General features: G+C 44.4%; 1 protein-coding gene across 6 annotated transcripts in view; it reads left to right on the forward strand.

Annotated features, from left to right (window-relative positions):
* MRTFB (myocardin related transcription factor B) overlaps window positions 1-26,922 on the forward strand; it is a 484,967-nt gene that overhangs the window by 203,002 nt on the left and 255,043 nt on the right. For all 6 annotated transcript variants that reach the window (XM_077448955.1, XM_077448954.1, XM_077448957.1 and 3 more), the window contains one exon: window positions 21,039-21,243. In XM_077448955.1, the coding sequence (XP_077305081.1) occupies window positions 21,096-21,243 (148 nt within the window). In that variant the 5' untranslated portion in view covers window positions 21,039-21,095. The remainder of the gene's footprint in view (window positions 1-21,038; window positions 21,244-26,922) is intronic.

A 26,922-nucleotide genomic window follows, 5' to 3' on the forward strand; every position in this document is an offset into this window, starting at 1 on the left:
TCAATAGCATTTAAAATTATATGTAAAGACTACTCTTTTTCCCTGTTGCCAATGTTTTTTTTTTTTTTTATACTTAAATGTGTTGTGTCTCAAATAAATGGAACTTTATCACTTTCTTTATAAAAATGTGTCCTATTTTTGTTAGGAAAGAAAATTCTTCAGAGCCAGGATCTCACCAACTGTTATGTCTCTACTGGTGAGCAGCATATGCCAGTCTATCCTGAGTGCTGGCCAGCTGCTCAGAGGCACAGATGACCAGGCTTTAGAGTATAAAATATTTAAAGAATGAGAAAGCTCTAAGTTCGGCTTTAGGGAAGGGAAAGCAAGCTTCTCTGGTAAAAAAAAAGTTATTGTAAGATGCATCACCTTATGTATTGATATCTAGTTATTAGCTCCGTCGAATATAGGCTGCTTAAAATGACCTGTAAGGCCCCTTTCACACTGGGGCGGTATTCAGGCGTTACAGCGCTAAAAATAGCGCCTGTGTAGCGCCTGAAAAAAACCGGCCCCTTTAACTCCAGTGTGAAAGCCGGAGGGCTTTCACACTGGGGCGGTGCGCTGGCAGGACAGTGAAAAAAGTCCTGCTAGCCGCATCTTTGGAGCGGTGTATTCACCGCTCCTATACCGCTCCTACCCATTGAAATCAATGGGACAGCGCGGCAATACCGCCGGCAAAGCGCCGCTGCAGCGGCGCTTTCCGGGCGGGTTTAACCCTTTTTCGGCCGCTAGCGGGGGTTAAAACCACCCCGCTAGCGCTCGCAGACCGCCGCTAAAACGACGGTAAAGCGCCGCTAAAAATAGCGGCGCTTTACCGCCGACGCCCGCACCGCCCCAATGTGAAAGCAGCCTTAGTTAAATGTCTACTTACCTAAACCAAAGGGCAAAAATGAAAGAAAATTTCTCTATCGTTCATTGACGGACACAGCAGCTCTTCTTGACCTTAGGGTTATATCGCCCCTTTAGGAGGGGACTGGGCAGAAAGTGTTAAAAACAGCAACACTTGCACAGTACCGCCCAGGGGGCGGTCCTACTGGCTATAACCCCTCACACTGCATCCAGCAGCTCAGTTTTCTTTCTGCCTAGTACAGGAGGACCTGGCTCCAGATGGGAGCATTGGTCCTGGGAATTTTTTTCTTTTTTCATTTTGTGGTAGCCTCAGCTTGTTTTTTGCCTTTCAGCCATTTTCTAGTAGTTCGGTGGCCATTTTCTTGGCACTCACAGATGTTTTTTACTGAGGCGACCGGTGGCCATTTTCTAGTAGCCTCAGGTGGTTTTGCTTCTAGCACTGGGCGCTTGTTTCCTTCTAGAGCAGTGCGCTTCCACACAGACACCTTGTGGATGGCACAGGGGAGAGCGGAGAGCAGCACAGCACATTACCTGTGTCAGGGTGGTGAGTCCTGCGGGGGCGGGGGGGGGGGCCCCTCAGTCTGTGCAGCTAGGAGGGTGGACTTTTGTGTGACTTGCCTTAGGTTCCTAAGTGGGGACAGGCAAGTGAGGGTCAGCATGGCGTCAGAAGCTGGAGCTTCTTCCCCAGTCATGACTGTGATTGCAATTGGTTCTCCTGCACCTGCGGTGCCTAAGGACACTCTGTCGGCAGTCCTGGAGGCCTTTGTTGCCAGGGTAGAAATGACGTGCGGGCGCAAGGGGGGTAAAAAAAAAAATCCTCCCCCCACCGTCTTCTGGGGAAAGATCTGATTCAGACTCGGCGCCCCGCTGTGATTGGCGGCCCCTGTTCTGATGTATCAGAGGATGCAGACCAGGACCGTTCGGACAGTGAGGATGACAGCATGTCTGGGTCAGTGCAGGAAAAGGCGCTTGTAGGAGCACTTATTAGAGTGGGTCTTCAGTGTATAGAACATCCATGGGTATACTAAATAATTACCTTACTGCTGTAAGGTAAACGGCATTAAGAGGAGCAAGGGAGATCACTGTACAAACATCAGATTGTTAGTACAGCGGCTCCGACTGGGGCTGACAGTTTTGTTTTTTTGTTCAACCCAGCGCTAATAGTGTGTACCAGGCTTGAGAAAGGGAGAGAAATTTAAAGAGCCGTTATCACATACTTTTGGTGCCACAATGTCAATATCACAAACTATGGTATATATCTGAAAATTGATTAATCCTAATGTACTGACAGCCTCAATATGTCACATCTAATATCTAGACAGTACAAATACCCCTATATGACCCCTTTTTGGAAAGTAGACAGTCCAAGATATTTAATAAGAGGCATGGCGAGTTATTTGAAGTTTTAATTTTTTTGTCACAATTATTTGAAATAAAAAAATAAAAAAAATCACTTTTTTTTTAATACTGTCACCAGTTCTTTTTTTTTTTTGGAACGCATTGTGACCAGAGCAGAGCACATGACGCTGACAGCCGGCCATTGTAGTGATCAATCAGTGCTCCCAGAACAACAGTGCTCCTGCCTGGCGATCATTTTACTATAGGCTGGGTGAGAAGGTGTTAATAACCAACATTTCTTATTAACCACTTAACAACCGCCCATTGCCGATTAACGGCTTCAGGGCGGTTGTTTAACTCTGAGAGGCCGTTAATTAACGGCCTCCCAGAATTCTGCTCTCGCGCGCCCCCTGGGGCGCGCACCCGAGATCATCCGTGACCTGGATCATGGATCACGGTAAACGGCCGCTCGTCGCAGCCGTTTACCACGTGATCGCTCCGTCAAATGACGGAGTGATCACTTGTAAACAAACCGGCCATTACTCTGCAGTACCCTGCCATTACTCTGCAGTACCCCCCATTACTCTGCAGTACCCCCAATACTCTGCAGTACCCTGCCATTACTCTGCAATACCCCCCAATACTCTGCAATACCCGCCAATACCCCGCCAATACTCTGTAATACCATGTCATAAATTGCCATACCCAGCCATACTCGGAGATACCCAGCCATACTCGGTGATACCCTGCAATACCCAGCCATAGACGCCCCCCCACCCCTCACTGCCCTCCGGTGCTTCTACCAACTCGCCAGTACGATCAAAGCCAGAATCTTTTTTTTATTTTTTTTTATTTCAGGCTTCCCAACCTAGAGGTGAGATGTGGGGTCATATTGACCCCCAGATTTCACTGTAAAGAGGACCTGTCACCCCATATTCCTATTACAAGGGATGTTTACATTCCTTGTAATAGGAATAAAAGTGATCAAAAATTTATTTTTGGGGAAAAAAATGTCAAACTAAAATAAATAAAGTAAAATGAACAATAAAAAATAAAATAAAATTTAAAGCGCCCCTGTTCCCATGTGCTCGCATGCAGAAGCGAACGCATACGTAAGCCCCGCCCACATATGAAAACGGTGTTCAAACCACACATGTGAGGTATTGCCACGAACGTTAGAGCGAGAGCAATAATTCTAGCCCTAGACCTCCTCTGCAACTCAAAACATGTAACCAGTAAAAAAAATTTAAAGCGTCGCCTATGGGGATATTTTAAGTAGCGACGTTTGGCGCCATTCCACGGGCATGTGCAATTTTGAAGAGTGACATGTTCTATATCTATTTACTCAGCATAACTTCATCTTTCACTTTATGCAAAAATTGGGCTAACTTTCCTGTTTTTTTTGTTTTTTTTAAGCACAAAACAGTTTTTTCCCCCAAAAAACCGCGTTCGAAAAATTGCTGCGCAAATACCGTGTGAGATAAAAATTTGCAACGACCACCATTGTATTCTCCAGGGTCTTTGCTAAAAAAAATATATAATGTTTTGGGGTTCTCTGTAATTTTCTAGCAAATACATGATGATTTTTACATGTAGGAGAGAAATGTCAGAATTGTCCTGGGTGCTCCAGAACGCCTGATGGCGCTCCCTGCATGTTGGACCTCTGTATGTGGCCACGCTGTGTAAAAGTCTCACACATGTGGTATCACCGTACTCGGGAGTAATAGCAGAATGTGTTTTGGGGTGTAATTTGTGGTATGCATATGCTGTGTGTGAGAAATAACCTGATAATATGACAATTTTGTGGAAAAAAAAAAAAAAGGAAAAAAAATCTTGATTTTGCAAAGAATTGTGGGAAAAAATGACAACTTCAAAAAACTCATCATGCCTCTTACTAAATACCTTGGAATGTCTTCTTTCCAAAAAGGGGTCATTTGGGGGGTATTTGTACTTTTCTGGCATGTTAGGGTCTCAAGAATTGAAATAGGCCGTCAGTACTTCAGGTGTGATCAATTTTCAGATATTGGCACCATAGCTTGTGGACTCTATAACTTTCACAAAGACCAAATAATATCCACCAATTTGTACTTATTTTTACCAAAGATATGTAGTAGTATAAATTTTGGCCAAAATTCATGAAGAAAAAATTACTAATCTGCTAAATTTTATAACAGAAATGAAGAAAAATTTATTTTTTCGCAGAATTTTCGGTCTTTTTTCTTTTATAGCACAAAAAATAAAAAACTGAGAGGTGATTAAATACCACCAAAAGAAAGCTCCATTTGTGTGGAAAAAAAGGACAAAAATGTCATATAGGTCCAGTGTTGCATGACTGAGTAATTGTCATTCAAAATGTGAGAGCACCAAAAGCTGAAAATTGGTCTGGTTATTAAGGGTGTTTAAGTGCCCAGTGGTTAAAGGATAAGTGCAACGGATTGTTTACATCCTTTACCACAAGTTCTTTGTCTCCTGGTCACGTCTGGAGACGGAAATAGATGCAAACATACCCCAAAGGCCATGGCTGGATATGTGCACTTTTTCTCCACATCAAGCAGCTTGCTATAGGGGCTGCCTTTACAATCACTTTAATACTGACACTTGCTGCAAATAGCAGGTGCAATGTGTTTTGAATGCGGAACTGGGGTCTTTCACACCTTGTTCTGATGTGAACTGGCCCTCACTGCAGGTGTATGCGCCTGGTGCATGTGTTTTAAATTTAAATTTGTTGATTGTCACATTCATTGTTTTTAAATATGCCACAAGAATTTCCCATCTGTGTAATATTTGCAGCACGCAGGCTGACATATGTATCTTTAAATGTTTTGCTGCATATCTTAGTTGATTTACACTTCCATGCATTATAAAGGTTGTGGTCATTACTGCAAAAAAGTCAATTGAATATCATGGAGCTTAAAGCGGAGTTCCACCCAAAAGTGGTACCTCTGCTTAACTGACTTCCCCCCCCCCCCCCCCCCCCCGATGCCACATTTGGCACCTTTCAGGGTGGAGAGGGGAACAGGTACCTGTCCGCACTTTTAGGAGATGGTGCCGTCCCTCAGAAGTTTGGCCCACCTCCTCCTTCCTGCCGCTGGGCCAATTAGAAAGCCTAAAGACTTCACTGCGGGGTGTATCCTTACTACAGTTGGTGGCAGCAGCACCCGAGAGCCAATCCAAAAATCGGCTGGGGTACCGACATCGCGAGAACTGATGGGCACTGATGGGTGGCACTGATAGGTGGCTCTGATGGGCGGCACTGATGGGCACTGGTAGATGACACTGATGGGCACTGGTAGATGACACTGATGGGCACGGATATGGGGCACTGGGGTGCAGCACTGTTATTGAGGCAGATTGTGGGCACTGATAGGTAGCACTGTCGGCACTGATGGGTGGCACTGTGGGTACTGATGGGTGGCACTATGGGCACTGATGGGTGACACTGTGGGCACTGATGGGTGGCACTATGGGCACTGATGGGGGCACTTTTTTATTATTTAGGTGGCACTGGCAGGTGGGCACTAATAAGCTGGCCGTGATCGGGACTGATGTCCCGATCACGGCCGCCGGTGATCGGCTTTTTTTTTCTCCTCGCGCTGTCAGCGCAAGGAGAAAAAATTGCCGATTACTGGCTCTGTTGTGTCACATGATCAGCTGTCATTGGCTGATCACGTGGTAAGGGGTCGGGATCGACCCCTTCCTCCGATCCGTGATCAGGCGAGTCTCATAGACGCAGGCCGCTCGTGCACGGGACGACGTCAATAGACGTAGTTCCGGCAAAGCAGGTCCACGCTGTAGCCGTCATTCGGCTATAGCGTGGATCTCTAGTGGTTAGGGAAAAAAACTTACATTTAAATGCCCATCAATGCAGCCTTCTCAGTGTCCATTGCAGCCTTGTCCATCATTGCCCCCTTGTCAGTGTCCATCTGCAGCCTTGTCATTGCAGCCTTGCCTCAGTGTCATTTACAGACTTTAAAAAAGGCGCAGCCGAAATACAGCGCCGGATGTCCGTATATCTTGGTGGCTTTTGGCTGCTCTCGCTGGCTTTCACCCATTCTCGGCAGCTTTTGGCGGCTCACACGGGACTGCGAGAGCCGCCTAGAATGGCCGAAAGGCACGACAGCGGCCGAGAGGCTCACAATCGGCAGGGGATTGGCGCACCCACGATTTCCCCCTGATTTTAAGGGGGAAAAAAGTGTGTGTTATACGCCGATCAATACGGTATATCAAATTTAAACAGACAAAGGTGACTGTGAAATAGTTGATAGTGAAATAGTTTTTCAACCTGTTGTAATAATCCAATAAGTATTTTCTTTATGATAGCTTATGTTGGAAACATCTTCACATTGCTTAAAGTAATTATAAATGAATGAGTGTCAAAATCAGAAGCCCTCCTTCTGTCTTTGCTCACATTAGTAGTGAGGAAAAGTTCAGGTTTAGAACGGTTTGCGTTGATTCATCATTAAAGCCTTAGTCCATGTTAATTTCCTCGCGTGAGGAATAATGTTTTATGATGGATATTTGGGCTCTTGGGATTATATGGAATGGAGCCCAATTAGCTGCAGATCATAGATATTGTCATGTATTAGATTAAAGCCATTTAGGCATGTAAATTAGATAGTTAAAAACCACTTACCATCATTATTTGACTAATTGGCACAAGGCATGATAGATGGATCGAACATTTTGATGTCTGCAAATCACCTTGCATGCCCTGCTTAGAAAAATATACAAAGTTAACTTTTTAAGAATAGTTTTATGCTTTGATTATTAAGGGACTCATTACACACACTGCACTGACTGACTGATAAATAGAAAAACACAGTACAAAAAATATATCTATTTGACAAAGAATCTCATAATTCACTAAATGAAATATTCATATATTCAGATGATAGTGATTAGTAGGATTCCCATTATTAGCAGTTTGTACATTTGAAGAAGTACACAAGGAAATAGTTATAGTTTTCTGGTTGAGAGAGTGTATTTCCTAGCATCCCCTGCTTTCCACTCCATTACATCGCCATCCTGAGATCTTCATGTTTGCAGGCTTCCTACTCCTTTAACCACCTCAATACAGGGCACTTACACCCCCTTCCTGCCCAGGCCATTTTTCAGCTTTCAGCGCGGTCACACCTTGAATGACAATTGAAAATTACATTTTCTTCACACAAATAAAGCTTTCTTATGGTGGTATTTATTCAACGCCTGGGTTTTTTTTTTTCCCCCCCAAAAAAATGAAAAAGACCAAAATTTGGAAAAAAATTAAGTTTTTCTTAGTTTCTGTCAGTAAATTTTGTAAATAAGTAACTTTTCTCTTTCACTGATGGGCGCTGATGAGGCGGCACTGATGGGCTGCACTGATGAGGAGACACAAATATGCTGCACTAATGGGCACTGATATGTGGCACTGATAGGCGGCACTGATGGGTGGCATTGGTGGGCACAGATAGATGGCACTGGTGGACACAGGCAGCACTGATGGGCATTGATGGCCAGCAGTGATGAGCATTGATGGGCATTGACGGGCAGCACTGATAGCCAGCACTGACTGGCATCTCTAATGGCCAATGATTGCTGGCACTTGTGGGCACAGGTTGGTGGTAATTGTGGGCACTGATTGGCACTGATTGCTGTCAGTGGTGGGCAATCATTGCTGGTACTGGTGGGCACTAATCTTTGGACAAAGCCGATCACATGGTTAAAGAGTCGTGGCTGCGGCTCTTTACACAGATCGGGGTCGCTCTGTGTTCTAGCAACACGGTGTAGCCGCGATTACCGCACTGAGCACGAGAGCGGTCGTTCTATGAGGCCATCATATGACATCCACCGGAATGAGAGCTGCACCGCCCAGCCATAATTTGACGGTGGGCGGGTGGGAAGTGGGTAAAGTACCTAATTTCTCAGTTTTAATGTCAAGACTTGGCAGTGCCATATTTCATGCACTGTTTAGTAGATAATCTAGTGAGCAGAAGCCTGTGACGTCATCTTTGCATTCGGTCAGAAGGAAGGGCACATCCAGTGCTGTTCATTCAGAGCTCTGTGCTGCGATAGTGATGTCATTCCGACTTGGTAATTCAAGCAGCCACAGCCCCCAAGCCTGGAAAGGAGACCGGGTGAAGATGGGAGCCCTTTCAGCAGTGACAGGGGGAGTTTTTTTTCTATTTTGTTTTTTAAGTTTACTACCACTCATCGATAATCTAGTTGAGATAGACCATGCTAAAATGTACAAGTCTGGCTTGTAAATGTATTAATCGAAGCAAAAAACAAAAGAAATGTACATCTTTGCAACATGCACATTTTCCCATTTAGTCCAGCCTACTTCACTCCTGATGCATTAAAAATAACATAAACCTCTTTCCATCTCCCTACCCCTCCTCATCTCCATAATCCTTTTCTTGTGCACAGCCAGGGAGCCCAGGTAGCTATCAGCTCACATCAAAACTAATCGACAAATTTAACAAGAAAACTTTCAATGGTACATTTAGCAGACCAAAAGAGATCAAATGAGAGAAATTTATTGGGGATTAGGCTCCATTCACACTTGGGCATTTTGAGATTGCGGCAGAATAGCTGCGTTTTTTGCATGCAATCTCAAAACGCACTTCAATGGGAAAACACAGATTCAAGTGACATTATCTACAATGGCACCTAAAACGTGGCACAGTTTTGTCTCAATTGTCGCAATATTTTTCGTGCGGCAACTGTGGCAAATTGCATTGTGAAATTTGTCACCTAAAAAGTTCATATGTCCATCTGTGGAGAACCTTTGCTGCTCTTCAAATGACATACAAGTTAGTATTCTGTGGTAAAGTTTATATTAAAAAAAAACAGAAATTTGCATTTTGTATAGCAGATTCTGTTCACCGGAGTACTGTAATGTACTGCTCCAATTTCACATACTTAGCTTCTCCAAGAGTAATTTTCCTTTGAGAGTCTTTTTGGATATTATGGAACAAAAGGTATTGCATCAGGAGCAATCCTCCTCTCAGTGGGCATACTTCTGTAGTATATTAAAATAAGCAGAAATTGAAAAAGCTCTGCAAGGAAAATCCAGCAGATTAGGTTGGAATAAATTGTGTGTATTCATATCAACAGAGGTTAATTGTACAATGTCAGTGAGGGAACTTCTACAACACATGTATCTTTCAATGTTTATTTAGTCTTTTTCTTTTTAATTTTACTAAATTGTTCTTATGAACTAAAAAATATCTATATGTTTGAAATGATAACATTTACTTGTGTTTGCCATTTAATTGTCCAAGCACAATATACCCGACGCACTTGTTCCAGAAAAGGGCTGTAGTGATGCTGGGTGCTACAGTGGCTGAAAACCGTAGACAATCAGAACAAAGAAATGTCATCCGCACACCAAGTAGTCCTCAAAAGGGTCCAAATCTTTATTCACATGGCAAAGTTTCGGAGCCACGCAGGGCTCCTTTGTCAGGCAAGTGTCACTACCTGATGAAGAAGAAATAGTAATAAGATGGCGCAACAATCAGTCACCTGTCAGAACTCTCTATTTTTTTCTACAGTAAAAGGGGGGAGAGAGGGGGAGGGATCAAGGGAAATAAAAAAAAAAAAAAAAAATATATATATATATATATATATATATATATATGTATGTAATGTCCAAGAAGTTTTTTGTTATGGTCCATAAAAGTTTTACTTCCAAACACCAGTGGCAGCAGCTGTCTTGAGAGGAGAAGCACAACTCTCTAGGAAATATAATGCAGAAAAGACAAGAAGTGCGCCAAACTAAGTGCAGTATATAAGAAGTACCATTTAATATGCTAAAAGCTCACAGCCAATTGGCTACTCACAAAATTACATAGTAGTCAGGCGTAAGATATAGCGGAGGGGAAAGTAATCACAGCCACTTCTGTCCGGAGGAGCGAAGATGGTGAATTGCTAGAACGACCATTTAAGATGTTAGGCAGTAGAGGCTTCAACGTAGCAGTTTTAATCTTTTCAAAAATGCTGCCTCGTGGATGTCAGGATGATGACAGTATCAGGGCCGTCTAGCGTCCGGAGAGCCGGAAAACCGGAACAGGAACTGTGTCTCAACGTGGAATGCAAGCTCTGTATACCGGAAGTGACGTGTCGTGGTGCACAGCTTGTCTTTTCTGCACTACCTGATGAAGGGACGCTGCGTGACTCCAGTACTCCAAAGTATGCGCTGATATTTGCTTATGATGTACGTATTTTGATACGCATTTTCTTTTTCACTTTACTACTTTGTACTTTTTCATGCTACTAAGAAAGAGTTTGTATTTAAAATCCTTATTTATAAAATGTACAATATAAGTTAAAATTTCTGTTTCAACACTTGCATTAGGCAGCCCAAGCATGTTTTCCTTAATATAATAGCACACCACAACGTACACTATAGTTGCGTTACTGCTGGTGCGCTGCAGTATGCTATACTGTTAGCACATGGCACATCACAAAAGTGTGTTTGGGTCTAAGAGTTTTTTTTTTTAGAGAGCATTATATTTGTCTTTGAACATAAGGGAATATATCATTGCAAAATCATTTGTGTATAGGTTTTACCAATTTATAAAATACATTTTGGATAGCTATAGAAAAGTTGGGAACCTCTTGTCATTTTCTTTCACATTGGGGAGATTTACCTTAAATTTTTATTCATCGATGTAACAGAAAAATCTCTCCAAAGTTAGGGGTACAGGTGTCCCCATTGAAATATTTCCCTTCAACCCCTATTCTCATGACAAATCAGCATTTTGGATTTTCTATCAGTTTTCTGTGTAACGAACACTGGTCACCAGGACAAACCGAGCAGGTAAATCTCTCCAGCGGGGACACATACACAAATTTTGATGAAAATAATATATATATTTTTTACTAATTATATTTATAGTCATTTCCACATCACTTTTTATCATCAGATATAGCAGGAGATATGTTTCTAATGTCTATGGCTATCTTTACTAATTACATGTTTATTCTTCTATGATAGCAGAGAATTGTGGAGTTCTGTATGCTGCAACTTTCCCTTACTTTTGAGTCCTTTTGTTATTTTCTCAGCTTTTGTGATTTTTTTTTTTTTTTTACGCATGTATTTTTTAAAAATTTTCAGAATTTAACTTGTGTTTTCAGTTTACATTTTGATGCATAATGTGAATAATATTGTAGCTGTACTTGGTCAGACAGCTGATTCCAAAGTGTTTAGAATGTACCTGAGGTTTAAGGGAGGTTATACAATATGATAAAATCAGGAAAAAATCCATACAAGACACAATCGTTCAATTTTCCTACAGTGTTTTGACATTCAATTCAGACTTTGCAAGCAAAAATTTCTGAAGGGACAAACTCCAAAATTTTTCTCGTATGTGAACAGAACAAAACGATTTTCATTTAATGTGTACAAATTTCATACATGAAAAATCAGAAAGGAAAGACTGCACATGATCAGAAACACTAAACAAAAAAAGCCTTTGTCGTGCTGTGAAATGTTTTTCTCTTTAGGAATTGGTTTTGCTTCCTAAAATGTAATTTATGCTAATGTGAACTAGAGTAGTTCCAGACAGTTATGCAATGCATGCATAAATCTGATTACATGCCCTTAAAAAATAAATAAAAAAGTGCGTTAGGCTTCAGAAACAATATTTCAATTGGGAACATTAATTGTGTACTTCTTAACCTTTTGCACCACTCAATTATGTAAACATCTTAATGTGTGTGCACAGACCCCCTTTTTCAGGAAATGCTTCTCTGCATGTTTTCTTTTATGAATATGGTTTGAGTGTTTTGATGAAAATTTCAAAGGATTCTCAAATGAAATTTTCCAAATTTTGAAAGAATATTTTATTTTTAAAAATTGCTTTTTAGCAACTTAGAGCCATATATGGCTCATTGTGCACTGATGCAGCCATATAGCTTAACCACTTCAGCTCTGGATGGTTTTACCCCTCCCTGACCAGGTAATTTTTTCTGGTATGGCACTGCGTTACTTTGACAGTTGCGCGGTTGTGCGACACTGTACCCAAATAAAATGTATGTCCTTTTTTTCCCTACAAATAGAGCTTTCTTTTGGTGGTATTTGATCACCTCTGTGGTTTTTATTTTATTAAAAAGACCAACAATTTTGAAAAAAACAAAACAAATATAGTTTACTTTCATACCCAATAAAAACATTTAAAACATTTGATTTCTTTATCAATTTAGGCCAATATGTATTCTGCTACATATTTTTTGTAAAAAAATAAAAATAAAATCCCAATAAGTGTATATTGATTGGTTTGCGCAAAAGTTATAGCATCTACAAACTATGGGATAGATTTATTGACTATTTTATTTTTTTATTTTTATTACTAGTGGCGGTGATCAGCGATTTTTAGCGGGATTGCGGAGGACAAATCTGACATGATGTGACACTTTTTGGAGACCAGTGACACCAGGGGAGGGCTGGCAGCCCTAGGCCAGGGGGGCAAGTCCAGTCAAGTGGCCCATATAACCGGTGGTGGCAAAGTGATGGATAGGGAAAACAGACTAAGGTTTTCCATGATCACAAAGGTGGGGGGGAGGGTCAGGGAGGACAATGTGGCCCCCCAGGGCCCATGGAGGACTTGTACCACCATAGCCTCCAAGAACTAAAGTGCAAACAAGTCCTTGTATGAATCCCTCAGAGCTGAGGACCTGACCCCCTCCCCCCCCAGACCAACCTGTGAGGGACTACAAGTCCAAGCATTACCGCCTGAGATTTAAGGATTTGACCCCCCCAACTAGTGAAGGACTACAAGTCCCAGCATGAAACCCTGAGATCTAAGGATGTGTCCCCTTAGGTCCTGAGCTCTGAGGGGTTCATGCTGGGACCTGTAGCCTTTTACTTTTGGGATACCACATCCCCAAAAGTAAAGGACTACAAGTTCCAGCATGACCCCTGGCTGAGATTTAAGGATGTGATCTCCTCCTCTGCTACCAGCTCATTCTCCCATGACACATATGCTCCACATTACACATATGTTCTAATTCATTCACTGCTCCCTCACCTCAGGCAGAGGTGCTTCTGTCAGTCAGTGACTGTTCCCTTCCCTCAGGCAGGCTCAGAGGCGCATGCCGCCACACAGGAGAAGATGGAGGGAGGAGGTGAGTGGATAAAACATTAATAGGCGTGGTGGAGGTGGAAGATCCTTTCCTCCTGGGGACTGTGACATCACTGGTTGCTAGATGCCAGTCAATCCTAGCAACCCCTGCAGATGATAGTGGCCAGCAGTGGAACAAACGCATCTTGGCCAGCAGAGTCACTTTGTGAGTAAAGCTATGCCACACAGAGACACCGCTCCACATTTCCCTGCACAGCGAGAGAGAGACCCTGCTCCACATTTCCCTGTACCTGATTAGAGCCATAGGCTCTAATAGGCTTCAAAATAGGGTGGACTCAGAGCGCAGAGCATTGCACTTGGAGCCCACCCAGGTGTATTAGAAAAGCAAATGAATATTTTCTTTTTTTTTTTTAACACTGAAGCGGCTCTCCACCAATCAGGATAGCGCAGGTCTAATACCCATCACCTGATTGGCTGGAAGGTCAGGCGCTCCTATTGGACATCTAGCAGGAGGAAGCATGGAGGACACAGGAGCCACTGCCTGACCCTCTGCCCGGCCCACAGCTCACCCCCGTCATCTGCTGCCTGACCCGCCACCAAGATGCGCTAAGTGGCAGTCATAAAGCGAGCGGGCAGGGGTTGTGCTGGTTAAATGCTGCTGGGGGGGTCGATGCGGCTGCATTTGATGGGCACAGTGAGGCTGCATTTGATGAGCACAGTGTGATTGCATTTGATGGGCACAGTGAGGCTGCCTTTGATGGGCACAATGTGGCTGCAATTGATGGGCACAACGAGGCTGCATTTGATGGGCACAGTTTTGCTGCATTTGATGGGCACAGTGAGGTTTCATTTGGTGGGAAAAATGAGGTTGCATTTGGTGGGCAAAGTGATGTTACATTGGTGGGCACAGTGAGGTTAAATTTGATGGGCACAGTGAGGCTACATTTGGTGGGCACAGTGAGGCTACATTTGGTGGGCACAGTGAGGCTGCATTTGATGGGCACAGTGAGGCTGCATTTGATGGGCACAGTGAGGCTGCAATTGATGGGCACAATGTGGCTGCAATTGATGGGCACAATGTGGCTGCAATTGATGGGCAAAATGAGGCTGCATTTGGGCACAGGGTGGATGCATTTGATGGGCACAATGTGGCTCCATTTGATGGGCATAGTAAGGTTGAATTTGGTGGGCAAAGGGAGGTTGCATTTGGTGGGCACAGTGAGGTTACATTTGTGGGCACAGTGTGGTTGCAATTGATGGGGACAGTGAGGCTGCAATTGATGGGCATAGTGAGGCTGCAATTGATGGGCACAATGAGGCTGAATTTGGGCACAGTGAGGTTACATTTAGTGGGCACAGTGAGGTTGCATTTGGTGGGCACAGTGTGGCTGCATTTGGTGGGCACAGTGTGGCTGCATTTGGTGGGCACAGTGTGGCTGCATTTGCTGGGCACAGTGAGGTTACATTTGCTGGGCACAGTGAGGTTACATTTGGTGGGTACAGTGAGGTTGCATTTCATGGGCACAGTGAGGTTGCATTTCATGGGCACAGTAAAGGTTACATTTGGTGGGCACAGTGAGGTTACATTTGGTGGGCACAGTGTGGCTGCATTTGGTTGGCACAGTGAAGTTACATTTGGCGTGCTAAATTAAGGTTGCATTTGGTGAGCACAGTGAGGTTACATTTGTGGGCACAGTGTGGCTGCATTTGGTGGGCACAGTGTGGCTGCATTTGGTGGGCACAGTGAGGTTGCATTTGGTGGGCACAGTGAGGTTGCATTTGGTGGGCACAGTGAGGCTGAATTTGGTGGGCACTTTGTGGCTGCATTTGATGGGCATAGTGTGGCTGCATTTGGTGGGCATAGTGTGGCTGCATTTGGTGGGCACAGTGAGGTTGCATTTGGTGGGCACAGTGAGGTTGCATTTGGTGGACACAGTGTGGCTGCATTTTGTGGGCACAGTGAGGTTACATATGTTGGTCACAGTGTGGCTGCATTTGGTGGGCATAGTGAGGTTACATTTGGTGGGCACAGTGAGGTTACATTTGGTGGGCACAGTGTGGCTGCATTTGGTGGGCACAGTGTGGCTGCATTTGGTGGGCACAGTGAGGTTACATATGTTGGTCACAGTGTGGCTGCATTTGGTGGGCACAGTGAGGTTACATATGGTGGGCACAGTGTGGCTGCATTTGGTGGGCACAGTGAGGTTACATTTGGTGGGCACAGTGAGGTTACATTTGGTGGGCACAGTGAGGTTACATTTGGTGGGCACAGTCTGGCTGCATTTTGTGGGCACAGTGAGGTTACATTTGGTGGGCACAGTGTGGCTGCATTTGGTGGGCACAGTGAGGTTACATTTGGTGGGCACAGTGAGGTTACATTTGGTGGGCACAGTGAGGTTACATTTGGTGGGCACAGTGTGGCTGCATTTGGTGGGCACAGTGAGGTTACATTTGGTGGGCACAGTGTGGCTGCATTTGGTGGGCACAGTGTGGCTGCATTTGGTGGGCACAGTGTGGCTGCATTTGGTGGGCACAGTGAGGTTACATTTGGTGGGCACAGTGAAGTTGCATTTGGTGGGCACAGTGTGGCTGCATTTGGTGGGCACAGTGAGGTTACATTTGGTGGGCACAGGGAGGTTACATTTGGTGGGCACAGTGTGGCTGCATTTGGTGGGCACATTGAGGTTACATTTGGTGGGCACAGTGAAGTTGCATTTGGTGGGCACAGTGTGGCTGCATTTGGTGGGCACAGTGAGGTTACATTTGGTGGGCACAGGGAGGTTACATTTGGTGGGCACAGTGTGGCTGCATTTGGTGGGCACATTGAGGTTACATTTGGTGGGCACAGTGAAGTTGCATTTGGTGGGCACAGTGTGGCTGCATTTGGTGGGCACAGTGAAGTTACATTTGGTGGGCACAGTGAAGTTACATTTGGTGGGCACAGTGAGGTCACATTTGGTGGGCACAGTGAGGTTACATTTGGTGGGCACAGTGTGGCTGCATTTGGTGAGCACAGTGAGGTTACATTTGGTGGGCACAGTGAGGTTACATTTGGTGGGCACAGTGTGGCTGCATTTGGTGGGCACAGTGTGGCTGCATTTGGTGGGCACAGTGAGGTTACATTTGGTGGGCACAGTGTGGCTGCATTTGGTGGGCACAGTGAGGTTACATTTGGTGGGCACAGTGAAGTTGCATTTGGTGGGCACAGTGTGGCTGCATTTGGTGGGCACAGTGAGGTTACATTTGGTGGGCACAGTGAGGTTACATTTGGTGGGCACAGTGTGGCTGCATTTGGTGGGCATAGTGTGGCTGCATTTGGTGGGCACAGTGAGGTTACATTTGGTGGGCACAGTGAGGTTACATTTGGTGGGCACAGTGTGGCTGCATTTGGTGGGCACAGTGTGGCTGCATTTGGTGGGCACAGTGTGGCTGCATTTGGTGGGCACAGTGAGGTTACATTTGGTGGGCACAGTGAAGTTGCATTTGGTGGGCACAGTGTGGCTGCATTTGGTGGGCACAGTGAGGTTCCATTTGGTGGGCACAGTGAGGTTACATTTGGTGGGCACAGTGTGGCTGCATTTGGTGGGCACAGTGAGGTTACATTTGGTGGGCACAGTGAGGTTACATTTGGTGGGCACAGTGTGGCTGCATTTGGTGGGCACAGTGTGGCTGCATTTGGTGGGCACAGTGAGGTTACATTTGGTGGGCACAGTGAAGTTGCATTTGGTGGGCACAGTGTGGCTGCATTTGGTGGGCACAGTGAGGTTACATTTGGTGGGCACAGTGAGGTTACATTTGGTGGGCACAGTGTGGCTGCATTTGGTGGGCACAGTGTGGCTGCATTTGGTGGGCACAGTGTGGTTGCATTTGGTGGGCACAGTGAGGTTACATTTGGTGGGCACAGTGAGGTTGCATTTGGTGGGCACAGTGAGGCTGAATTTGGTGGGCACTTTGTGGCTGCATTTGGTGGGCACAGTGAGGTTGCATTTGGTGGGCACAGTGAGGTTTCATTTGGTGGGCACAGTGAGGTTGCATTTGGTGGACACAGTGTGGCTGTATTTTGTGGGCACAGTGAGGTTACATATGTTGGTCACAGTGTGGCTGCATTTGGTGGGCACAGTGAGGTTACATTTGGTGGGCACAGTGAGGTTACATTTGGTGGGCACAGTGTGGCTGCATTTGGTGGGCACAGTGAGGCTGCATTTTGTGGGCACAGTGAGGTTACATATGTTGGTCACAGTGTGGCTGCATTTGGTGGGCACAGTGAGGTTACATTTGGTGGGCACAGTGAGGTTACATTTGGTGGGCACAGTGAGGTTACATTTGGTGGGCACAGTCTGGCTGCATTTTGTGGGCACAGTGAGGTTACATTTGGTGGGCACAGTGTGGCTGCATTTGGTGGGCACAGTGAGGTTACATTTGGTGGGCACAGTAAGGTTACATTTGGTGGGCACAGTGTGGCTGCATTTGGTGGGCACAGTGTGGCTGCATTTGGTGGGCACAGTGTGGCTGCATTTGGTGGGCACAGTGTGGCTGCATTTGGTGGGCACAGTGTGGCTGCATTTGGTGGGCACAGTGTGGCTGCATTTGGTGGGCACAGTGAGGTTACATTTGGTGGGCACAGTGAAGTTGCATTTGGTGGGCACAGTGTGGCTGCATTTGGTGGGCACAGTGAGGTTACATTTGGTGGGCACAGTGAGGTTGCATTTGGTGGGCACAGTGTGGCTGCATTTGGTGGGCACAGTGTGGCTGCATTTGGTGGGCACAGTGTGGCTGCATTTGGTGGGCACAGTGTGGCTGCATTTGGTGGGCACAGTGTGGCTGCATTTGGTGGGCACAGTGAGGTTACATTTGATGGGCACAGTGAGGTTACATTTGGTGGGCACAGTGAGGTTACATTTGGTGGGCACAGTGTGGCTGCATTTGGTGGGCACAGTGAGGTTACATTTGGTGGGCACAGTGAGGTTACATTTGGTGGGCACAGTGTGGCTGCATTTGGTGGGCACAGTGTGGCTGCGTTTGGTGGGCACAGTGTGGCTGCGTTTGGTGGGCACAGTGTGGCTGCGTTTGGTGGGCACAGTGAAGTCGCATTTGGTGGGCACAGTGTGGCTGCATTTGGTGGGCACAGTGTGGCTGCATTTGGTGGGCACAGTGAGGTTACATTTGGTGGGCACAGTGAGGTTACATTTGGTGGGCACAGTGTGGCTGCATTTGGTGGGCACAGTGTGGCTGCATTTGGTGGGCACAGTGAGGTTACATTTGGTGGGCACAGTGAAGTTGCATTTGGTGGGCACAGTGTGGCTGCATTTGGTGGGCACAGTGAGGTTACATTTGGTGAGAACAGTGAGGTTACATTTGGTGGGCACAGTGAGGTTACATTTGGTGGGCACAGTGAGGTTACATTTGGTGGGCACAGTGTGGCTGCATTTGGTGGGCACAGTGAGGTTACATTTGGTGGGCACAGTGAAGTTGCATTTGGTGGGCACAGTGTGGCTGCATGTGACGGGGGGGACATGCAGGAAGACAGTGAGATCAGCAACACTGCAGCACACCAGTGTGAGCCACATCATAGGACCAGCTACTGCACATGCTGCTGAAAGAAACTTCCTTATCTGCAGAGAGGGGGAGGGGCTGGCCACAGCTCACTTACTTGGAAGGGGACCCAGCATGAGGCTCAGTCATCACAGCTTCCACAGCGTCCCATAGAAAGCACTGTCTGCTCTGTTTATATGTTCCCGCCCACACATCCTATTCAGACGCAGCACATAGGCTGCTCAGAGTGTGGGCGGGCACAGAGAGAGAGGGGGCTGGAGGAGGCGGAGCGGATCCACCCTCTTCCATTCGGCTGTGCTCGCAATGGACACAGACTGTCAGCTCAGAAGCCAGGGACAGCACTATGACAGGACAGATGTCCGCTCACAGCATAAACATTTCTGCGCTTCAGCCTCCCTCCGGACCGAGCAGTAACATGTGGCCAACTGCGGAACTGCACATCATGTGCAGTTCCCAGCTCAGCTGGCAGCACATCAGCCTTTTTATAGCGAATCAGAGCAGCCCAGGGGGAAAATGCATCCCTGCCCCCCAGCCCAGCCCAGCCCGCCCCTGAGTGACACCAATATAGTGATCAGTGCTAAAAAAAAAGTGCACTGTATAAATGAATGACACTGGCAGGGAAAGGGTTAACATAAGGGGTGATCAAAGGGTTAAATTTTTTCCCTATGCTTGCTTTCTAACTGTAGGGGGACTGCTTTGACTAAAGGAAAACAGAGATCCATGTTTCTGCTTAGCAGAAACATGAGATCTCCATTTTCCTTGCTGACATAACAGAAGTCTGAAAAAAGGATAAATTACAGTGCTCACAATAGTGCAAAAAATATCAATAAACAAATACATAAGTAAAAACAGTTAATCGTTGAGTAAATGTCCATATAATTGTGAACGATGTGCTCCAATCGATAACATGCAATAGTGCTCTAAAGTTGTGCCACACCCCCTTCGGTGTCCCCACTCATCGGATGGAATAGACCCCTAGATTTTCAGTCTAGGAGTCATAAAGGCTTAAAAAGATGGCCAGGGATGGGAAATTCACTTCAGGATGCTAATATCTCCTATATCATATCAGTCATATGTGGATAATAGTGCCCAAAAAGAGGTAAAAGAGGAGCCGAATAGTACTGTTTGGCAATTGTTTTATTGTGCAGATTAAAAATGCGTTCTTACAAAACGGTAGGTAAAATCAAGCATGTAATGACAAGAGATTACAATAGGAAACACCGCTGGTGGCCTGCGTTCCACCGACAACCGAAAATTACATAGTTTGTACTCAAACGGAAATTGCGTCATTGCGTTTTGCCCTCCCACGGGGCATCATCGTGGACCTTGACGCCCTGTTGGAGGGCGAAATGCGTTGACGCAATTTCCGGTTTAGAGTTTTGATAACAATGCATATTAGCTCATTATGCCTTTATCTTACATGTTTTTTGGGGTGGAAACTAATAGTTTTACATTCAAGATGACCTAATGACTCCCTGCTTATAATTGGATTCAAATTTTGTTCACAGAATATCCACATTAAGTCTCATCTACGTCGCTCTAACTACCTGAAGTGTAGATCTTCTAGTTATTGTATCATGCTGGTTATTTTACTACATCAATTATGTGATTTCTTAATTGCATTTCTATGGTATTGTTAACTTAAAAAAAACGGTTTTACCTGGTTACATTTGCTATTCCATAAAACATTATGTCAGTGTTGTATTCTTATGTTGAGACATTTTTTAAACCAAAAATGTTTCATATTGTCCTTCATTTTTAATAATGTATACAATTATTGTATATTGTGACAGGTTGCCTCAGTTGATGCAGGGGATGGTCATGGACAATTTTCTGAGGTTATGATTTTGTGGTCCTTTTCCTTAATAAATGCTCTCAATGTATGGTCAGTGGTGTGCTTGGGTTTTTTATGTTATGATCCCTCTTTCTTTCCCTTGTCATTTGACACAAATTTCTGACGACATATTAATAGGGTCTTACAAGACAGAAGTCCGTGCACAGCGTAATAAGGAGCAAAGATGAAATGCTTTATTCACTCAAAATGGTTGCCTTTTAGACTAAATATATTATTTTTGCATCTACTCTCTACAAACTTGTCTAAACTAATATTCAGTAATAAGGAATGCATAAAAGGAAGATTCTTTCAATGTCCTTTAAAACTTTCATGTGAAAGAATTTCTTGATTGTCATTAGCTTTTTATTGAATTTATTTTTATATGTTTGATTTTGTTTCCACAGTCTTGTGTTGAAAAAGCGAAGTAAGATCATTCTTTTCCTTCGTCATCTTGCACCGCAATGGACCATCAAATGACTCAAGATGAGGAAGCGGGGTCTTCTCTCCACCTGGTTCCCAGTCCTCAAAGTGAAGCAGTTGCCCATGATTTTGAGGAGCTGTCACTGCAATCAGTCCAGCAATTGCCTCCTCTTAAAGAACGTAAAAACGGTAAGGGTTTTGGCTACCAAACAATTTCCTAGTGTCTTGAAACCTTACATTTTGTAGAGCTACTTTACAAAGGTCCCAGTATTGCAATGTTTTTGTTACCTTTTGAATCTATTTTTCTGCATTTTATATGCTTTTAGACATGTTGCTGAAGTACAAGTACAGTAAATTTTATACCTTGATTACATGATTTTACATGATTAGAGATTTTAATATTCAAGTTCTATTCCATGTATCGATTTTTGCAGAACCTGCTTTTAGTTGTTACTTTAAATCTTTGCTGACTGAATTTCAGTACCATGAAGCATTTTAGCCGTCTGTTTAGCACCTGTTTGCTTATTTTCACTTGAGGCTCCATGCACACTGGAGCTCATAAACTGAAATTTTCGGGAGTTTGGGCATTTTTTTCAACAGCCCATAAACTTCCCTCTGTTATCCTATGTGTCCATGCACACATGGAAATTTTTGGATGTTTATCAGCAGGGCCGTTTATGGGCTGTTGTCTGAACGCCCTAAAATTGTGTTCAAGAGAATCCTAAAAATGCCAAACGCTGGTAAAGGCTGTTAAATGCAGTTTAACGCTGTAAACAGAGTGTTGAGCCTCGTCAGGTGTTTCTCTGCCTCTATTCAAAATCAATAGTTCCCTATAGGAGCCCATTAATTTTAACAGAAGTCACATCATGATGATCCGACTTGCGGTGCGACTTGTGTGCTGATGATGTTGAAACGATACCATACCCATCGCTCTGGTATGGATTTTAAGGGTAACTCCCACGCCAAACAAAAAATGTCTTGGGGGTCCCCCCTAAAATCTATACCAAACCCTTATGCGGAAGCACCCTCCCTCCTGGACGATATCTGACCACATACCCTCAACATGGAGGGGTGGGTGCCTTGGGACAGGGGGTCCTTTAAGAATGGGGGCCCCAGATCTCCACCCCCTAACCTATGTGAATGAGTATGGGGTACATTGTACCCCTACCCAAACACTGTACACAGGGATTTAAAGTATTTTATTGACGTATCTCTGGCATTTTTGCCGATTCCTTTTCCCCTCTCTGGCTCTTCTCCCTCCTCCAGCGATTCGTTCTGCCTCTGCCAGTCGTTCTCCCTCTTCTGCCGGGTATTCTCTCTCTGCTGTCTTCTTGCTCTTTTGCTGGGTTATCGCCGCTTTCTTCTCCCTGTGTTTTTCTTCGATGTTGACTCGACGTGATCTCCCACTGTAATGCTTGGTCCGCCGTGTGCAATGACATATTGGCATGGGATGGGGGCCACCCACTAACGTCATCTGGAGGCCTCACCTCTTCATGAGGTCACCATCTGGGGCATGAAGGGGACAATGCTGTCACAAGAGTGCAGGGCCTCCGGATGATGTTGGCTGGTGCTCCCACCCCATGCCAATATAAGTCATAAGGGTAATGAATTTATTATTCTCCTTACTCCTTATGAGGGAATCAGGGGGCTTCAGTAACTAAAACTGCAGCGTTTATCCTCACAGGAAGCACCCTCATGACTAACCGGGGACAGAATTAGAGATAGACTTGGAAAACTTAACCTTAATAAGTCACTGGGACCAGATGGCTTGCACCTGAGGGTCCTTAAGGAACTCGTTGTTCCTAATTTTTGCTGACAGTCTACTAACTGAAATGGTACCAGCTGATTGGAGAAAAGCCAGTGTAGCACCAATATTTAAAAAAGGGCCAAAATACATCCCTGGGAATTAGACTAGTTAGCCTAACATCAATAGTATGCATGCTCCTGGAGAGGATGATATGGGATAATATATAAGATTTTAGTTATGAAAACAGTATCATTAGCAGTAATTAGAATTGATTCATGAAGAATTGTTCTTGCCAAACCAATCTATTAACCTTCTATGAGGGGAGCTACCATCTAGATAAAGAAGGCCCGTAGATGTGATGTATCTGGATTTTGCAAAAGCATTTGGCACAGTTCCCCATAAACGTTTACTGTACAAAGTAAGGTCCATTGGCATGGACCATAGGGGTGAGCACATGGATTGAAAACTGGCTACAAGGGCGAGTTCAGAGGGTAGTGATACATGGTGAGTACTCGGAATGGTCAGGGGTGGAAAGCGGGGTCCCCCAGGGTTCTGTGCTGGGACCAATGCTATTTAATTTGTTCATAAACGACTTGGAGGATGGGGTAAACAGTTCAATCTCTGTATTTGCTAACATTCTTAAGCTAAGCAGGGTAATATCTTCTCCTTAACACGTGGAAACCTTGCAAGAAGATCTGAACAAATTAATAGGGTGGGCAACTACATGGCAAATGAGGAAAAATGTAAAATAATGCATTTGGGTGGCAAAAATATGAATGCAATCTACTACAAACTACTACTGAGGGGGAGAACCTCTGTGGGAATCTAGGATGGAAAAGCACCTGGGGGTCCTAGTAGATGAGAGGCTCAGCAATGGCATGCAATGCCAAGCTGCTGCTAACAAAGCAAACAGAATATTGGCATGCATTAAAAAGGGGTTTAACTCCAGAGATAAAACGGGAGAGGGGATATGATTTCAATTTACAATTTACAAATACCACACTGGTGACCCCACAATAGGGATAAAACTTTTCCGTGGAAGGGAGTTTAATGAGACTCATTAAAATTAGAAGAAATTAGGTTTAATCTTAAACTGCGTAGAGGGTTCTTTACTGTAAGAGCGGCAAGGATGTGGAATTCCCTTCCGCAGGCAGTGGTTTCAGCGGAGAGCATTGATAGTTTAAAAAAAAAACTATTAGATAAGCACCTGAATGACCACAACATACAGGGATTTACAATGTAATAGTGACATAGAATCACACACACAGGTTGGACTTGATGGACTTGTGTCTTTTTTTTTCAACCTCACCAACTTTATAACTATATATATTTCCCTCCTATAAAAAAATATCTGCCCCAAACAGGTTCGTAGCTGTCAGATTGGTGTACTGTTTACCTCTGCATATGTAGGGCAGGCCCCTTTCACACTGATGCAGTGTAGTTTGTTCACACCACAGGTGTAGTGCAGTTCCATTATGTCCCATGCACCAAAACAGAATAGAACTCTATAGGAAAGTGCAGCTAACCCGCAGGTATATTGTGGTACACCCACGGTGTGTGGTCAAATCACACATCAGTTTGAAGGCGGTTATAGTCCCAGGAAATCTTAGTTTGTATGGGACTCATAGAGGATGCCATTTATATATGAGACAAACTATTGAAAGTAACATGTTGGGCTGATATTTTGAATGGGCTCAAATCGCACTACATTACACCTAAGAAGTGCAGGCACCTTTTTGTGAAGCTGTACTGCAACCAGATCGAATGGTCATTTTGTACCATGTGATCCGTTGCAGGCAAATTGCATTGCGTTTGCGATGCATTGGGGTGTTGTTAACTTTGTATTGACACCCGTAGCAGATCGCAGACACAATGTATTGTGGGGAAAGCGCAGGGATCTCTGTGTTTCCCATAAAGCGTGTGTGACCCTAGGCTAAAAATCGGCCACAGCCGGAGTAGCAAAGCCTTTGTCCTGGGAAATGTGAATTCCTTGCAGAGAACTGACACGCCCCCTGCTAAGTTGCAGCTATGATCTCCGCAAACACCATCTGCATTAGGAGCATATGTCAATGCAGTTGCTTTCTGCAATCTCCTCCTCATAACTCTGTATAGCCCCATCTACTTTTTTATCTCAATCGGTGGAGGCAGAATGTGGCAGTAGCTGGTCCTGGGAAAGTGATTTTGCAGGCTTCCCATTCTGTATGGCCCTTGTACAGTCATGTGCATGAAGCCTAAGCTCTTGTCTGAACAAGCACATCGATATGACTGCAGTACAGCCATTCACATTAGAGTGGAACAACACAGTTTGTGTTTCTAAGACCTTTTTAGTGGCACATGTCAAACAAAACTAAAGAAAATTCCCAGCTCAACTTACCAACCAGCCTGCAACCAACTGAATTATCCTGTCTAATGGTTTGCGTAAAAAAATGGGCTTAGTTTGTACACATTTGCAAATACATGTGTAAGCTGCAGAGCCACTTCCCATACCCCAATATTATCTGCAGTCCTAACTCTATACATTTTTGAGAGCCTTTATAGTAGAAGCACATGCATAATAATGGATAGATAGAGGGCAGGTGAGCCTGGAGGGAGCCCAGGTGATGGGATATCGTGTAATCACTTTTACAGGCGGCGAAAAGGGGGGCCACCCTCCCTTCGCCACCTTTACTGGGCTCTCCTGTTCCACCAAGAAGCTCTATACCGATGCAGTCTGTTAAATCGGATGCCCTAGGAAGAGTTGGAGGAACTTCACAGTTGTTCCTTCCAGTCTGTGATGTCAGAATTTAGAAGTAATGAGGGCTTTGTCACTTCTGGTTTTTGGTTGTTTGTTTGCAAGCTGTTACAGGCTGGTAAAGCACCAGATCAAACCAATCTCAGTTAGATGCTTTTGAGGGCAGAGGAGAGATCTGAGATCTAATAGACCCCAGATCTCTCCATAATGAGGACCTGTCCTGGCCCATGCTTCCACAAGGAAGATTGCACATCCCTTGTGATGGCAATAAAGTTCAATAAAAAAAATTAAATAAAGGTATAGTGTAAAAAAAAAAATGACATGAATGAAAAAAATCATTTTTAAAGCTCCTCCATCCCCCTGTGTTCACGCACAAATGTGAACGCACACGTTGGTGCTGCACACATATATAAATAGTGATTGCACCGCATATGCAAGATGTTGTGAAAGTCAGAGTGAGAGCAATAGTTCTAGCACCAGACCTTCTGTGTAACTCTAAACTGGTAACCTCTAAGCCTGGGTTCACACTGCTGAGGTTGGATACGCCACATGTAATTCGCACAGGCGTTGCAGCACATTCCTGTGCAAATTACATGCAGTGTCTCTGGGGTACAATTTGAGCAAATTTGTATGGCTCAAATCGCACCACAGAATTAGACCAGTGTTTACACCCATGCAAACCAATTCTGCAAATCACATTGCGTTTTTTAAACTGATTGCAGGGTGTCGTTAACTTAACATATACTCCGCAATCCGTTTGCATGCCGAATTCGCACCGCATCTAGTGTGAACCCAGGCTCAAGATTTTCAAAGTGTCACCTATGGAGATTTTAGGTACCGTAGTTTGTTGCTGTTCCATGGACGCACGCAATTTTAAAGCATGAAAAGTTAGGTATCTATTTACTCAGTGTAACATCATCTTGTATATTTTACCCAAAAATGTAATGTTATATTGTGTTTGCTTGTACTTAAATTCAGCATTTTATAATCTGCTGTGAAAATATCGTGTGACATAATAAAAATGACAACACTCACCATTTTAACCTCCGGGTCCTCTACTTAAAAATATATATATATATATTTCTGGGGAGTTCTAAATAATTTCTCGCAAACAAATGCACATTTTTACATGTATGAGGGAAATGTCAGAATTGGCATGAAGTGGAGGTGGTTAAAAGCACTAAGCAGACAGCTGTTGTCATTTGTATGATAGGTTTAATTCATATGTACTGACTGGCAGCTCTGTAGACCTCCAGCTATGTCGTTTTTTTTCCCCCTTAGATCATGCTTTGTTCTGTAAGTTTCACAACATTGTAGCAACCTGTATCCTGTCATTGTGCTCTTGCGTGGGATGTGTATGGGAGAACAGCCGGCATAGAACAAAGCAAAG

The sequence above is a fragment of the Lithobates pipiens genome, unplaced genomic scaffold (genome assembly GCF_037356315.1).
Source record: "Lithobates pipiens isolate NorthernLeopardFrog02 unplaced genomic scaffold, aLitPip1_a1.2 Scaffold_22, whole genome shotgun sequence".
In the NCBI taxonomy this organism is placed as follows: Eukaryota; Metazoa; Chordata; class Amphibia; order Anura; family Ranidae; genus Lithobates; species Lithobates pipiens.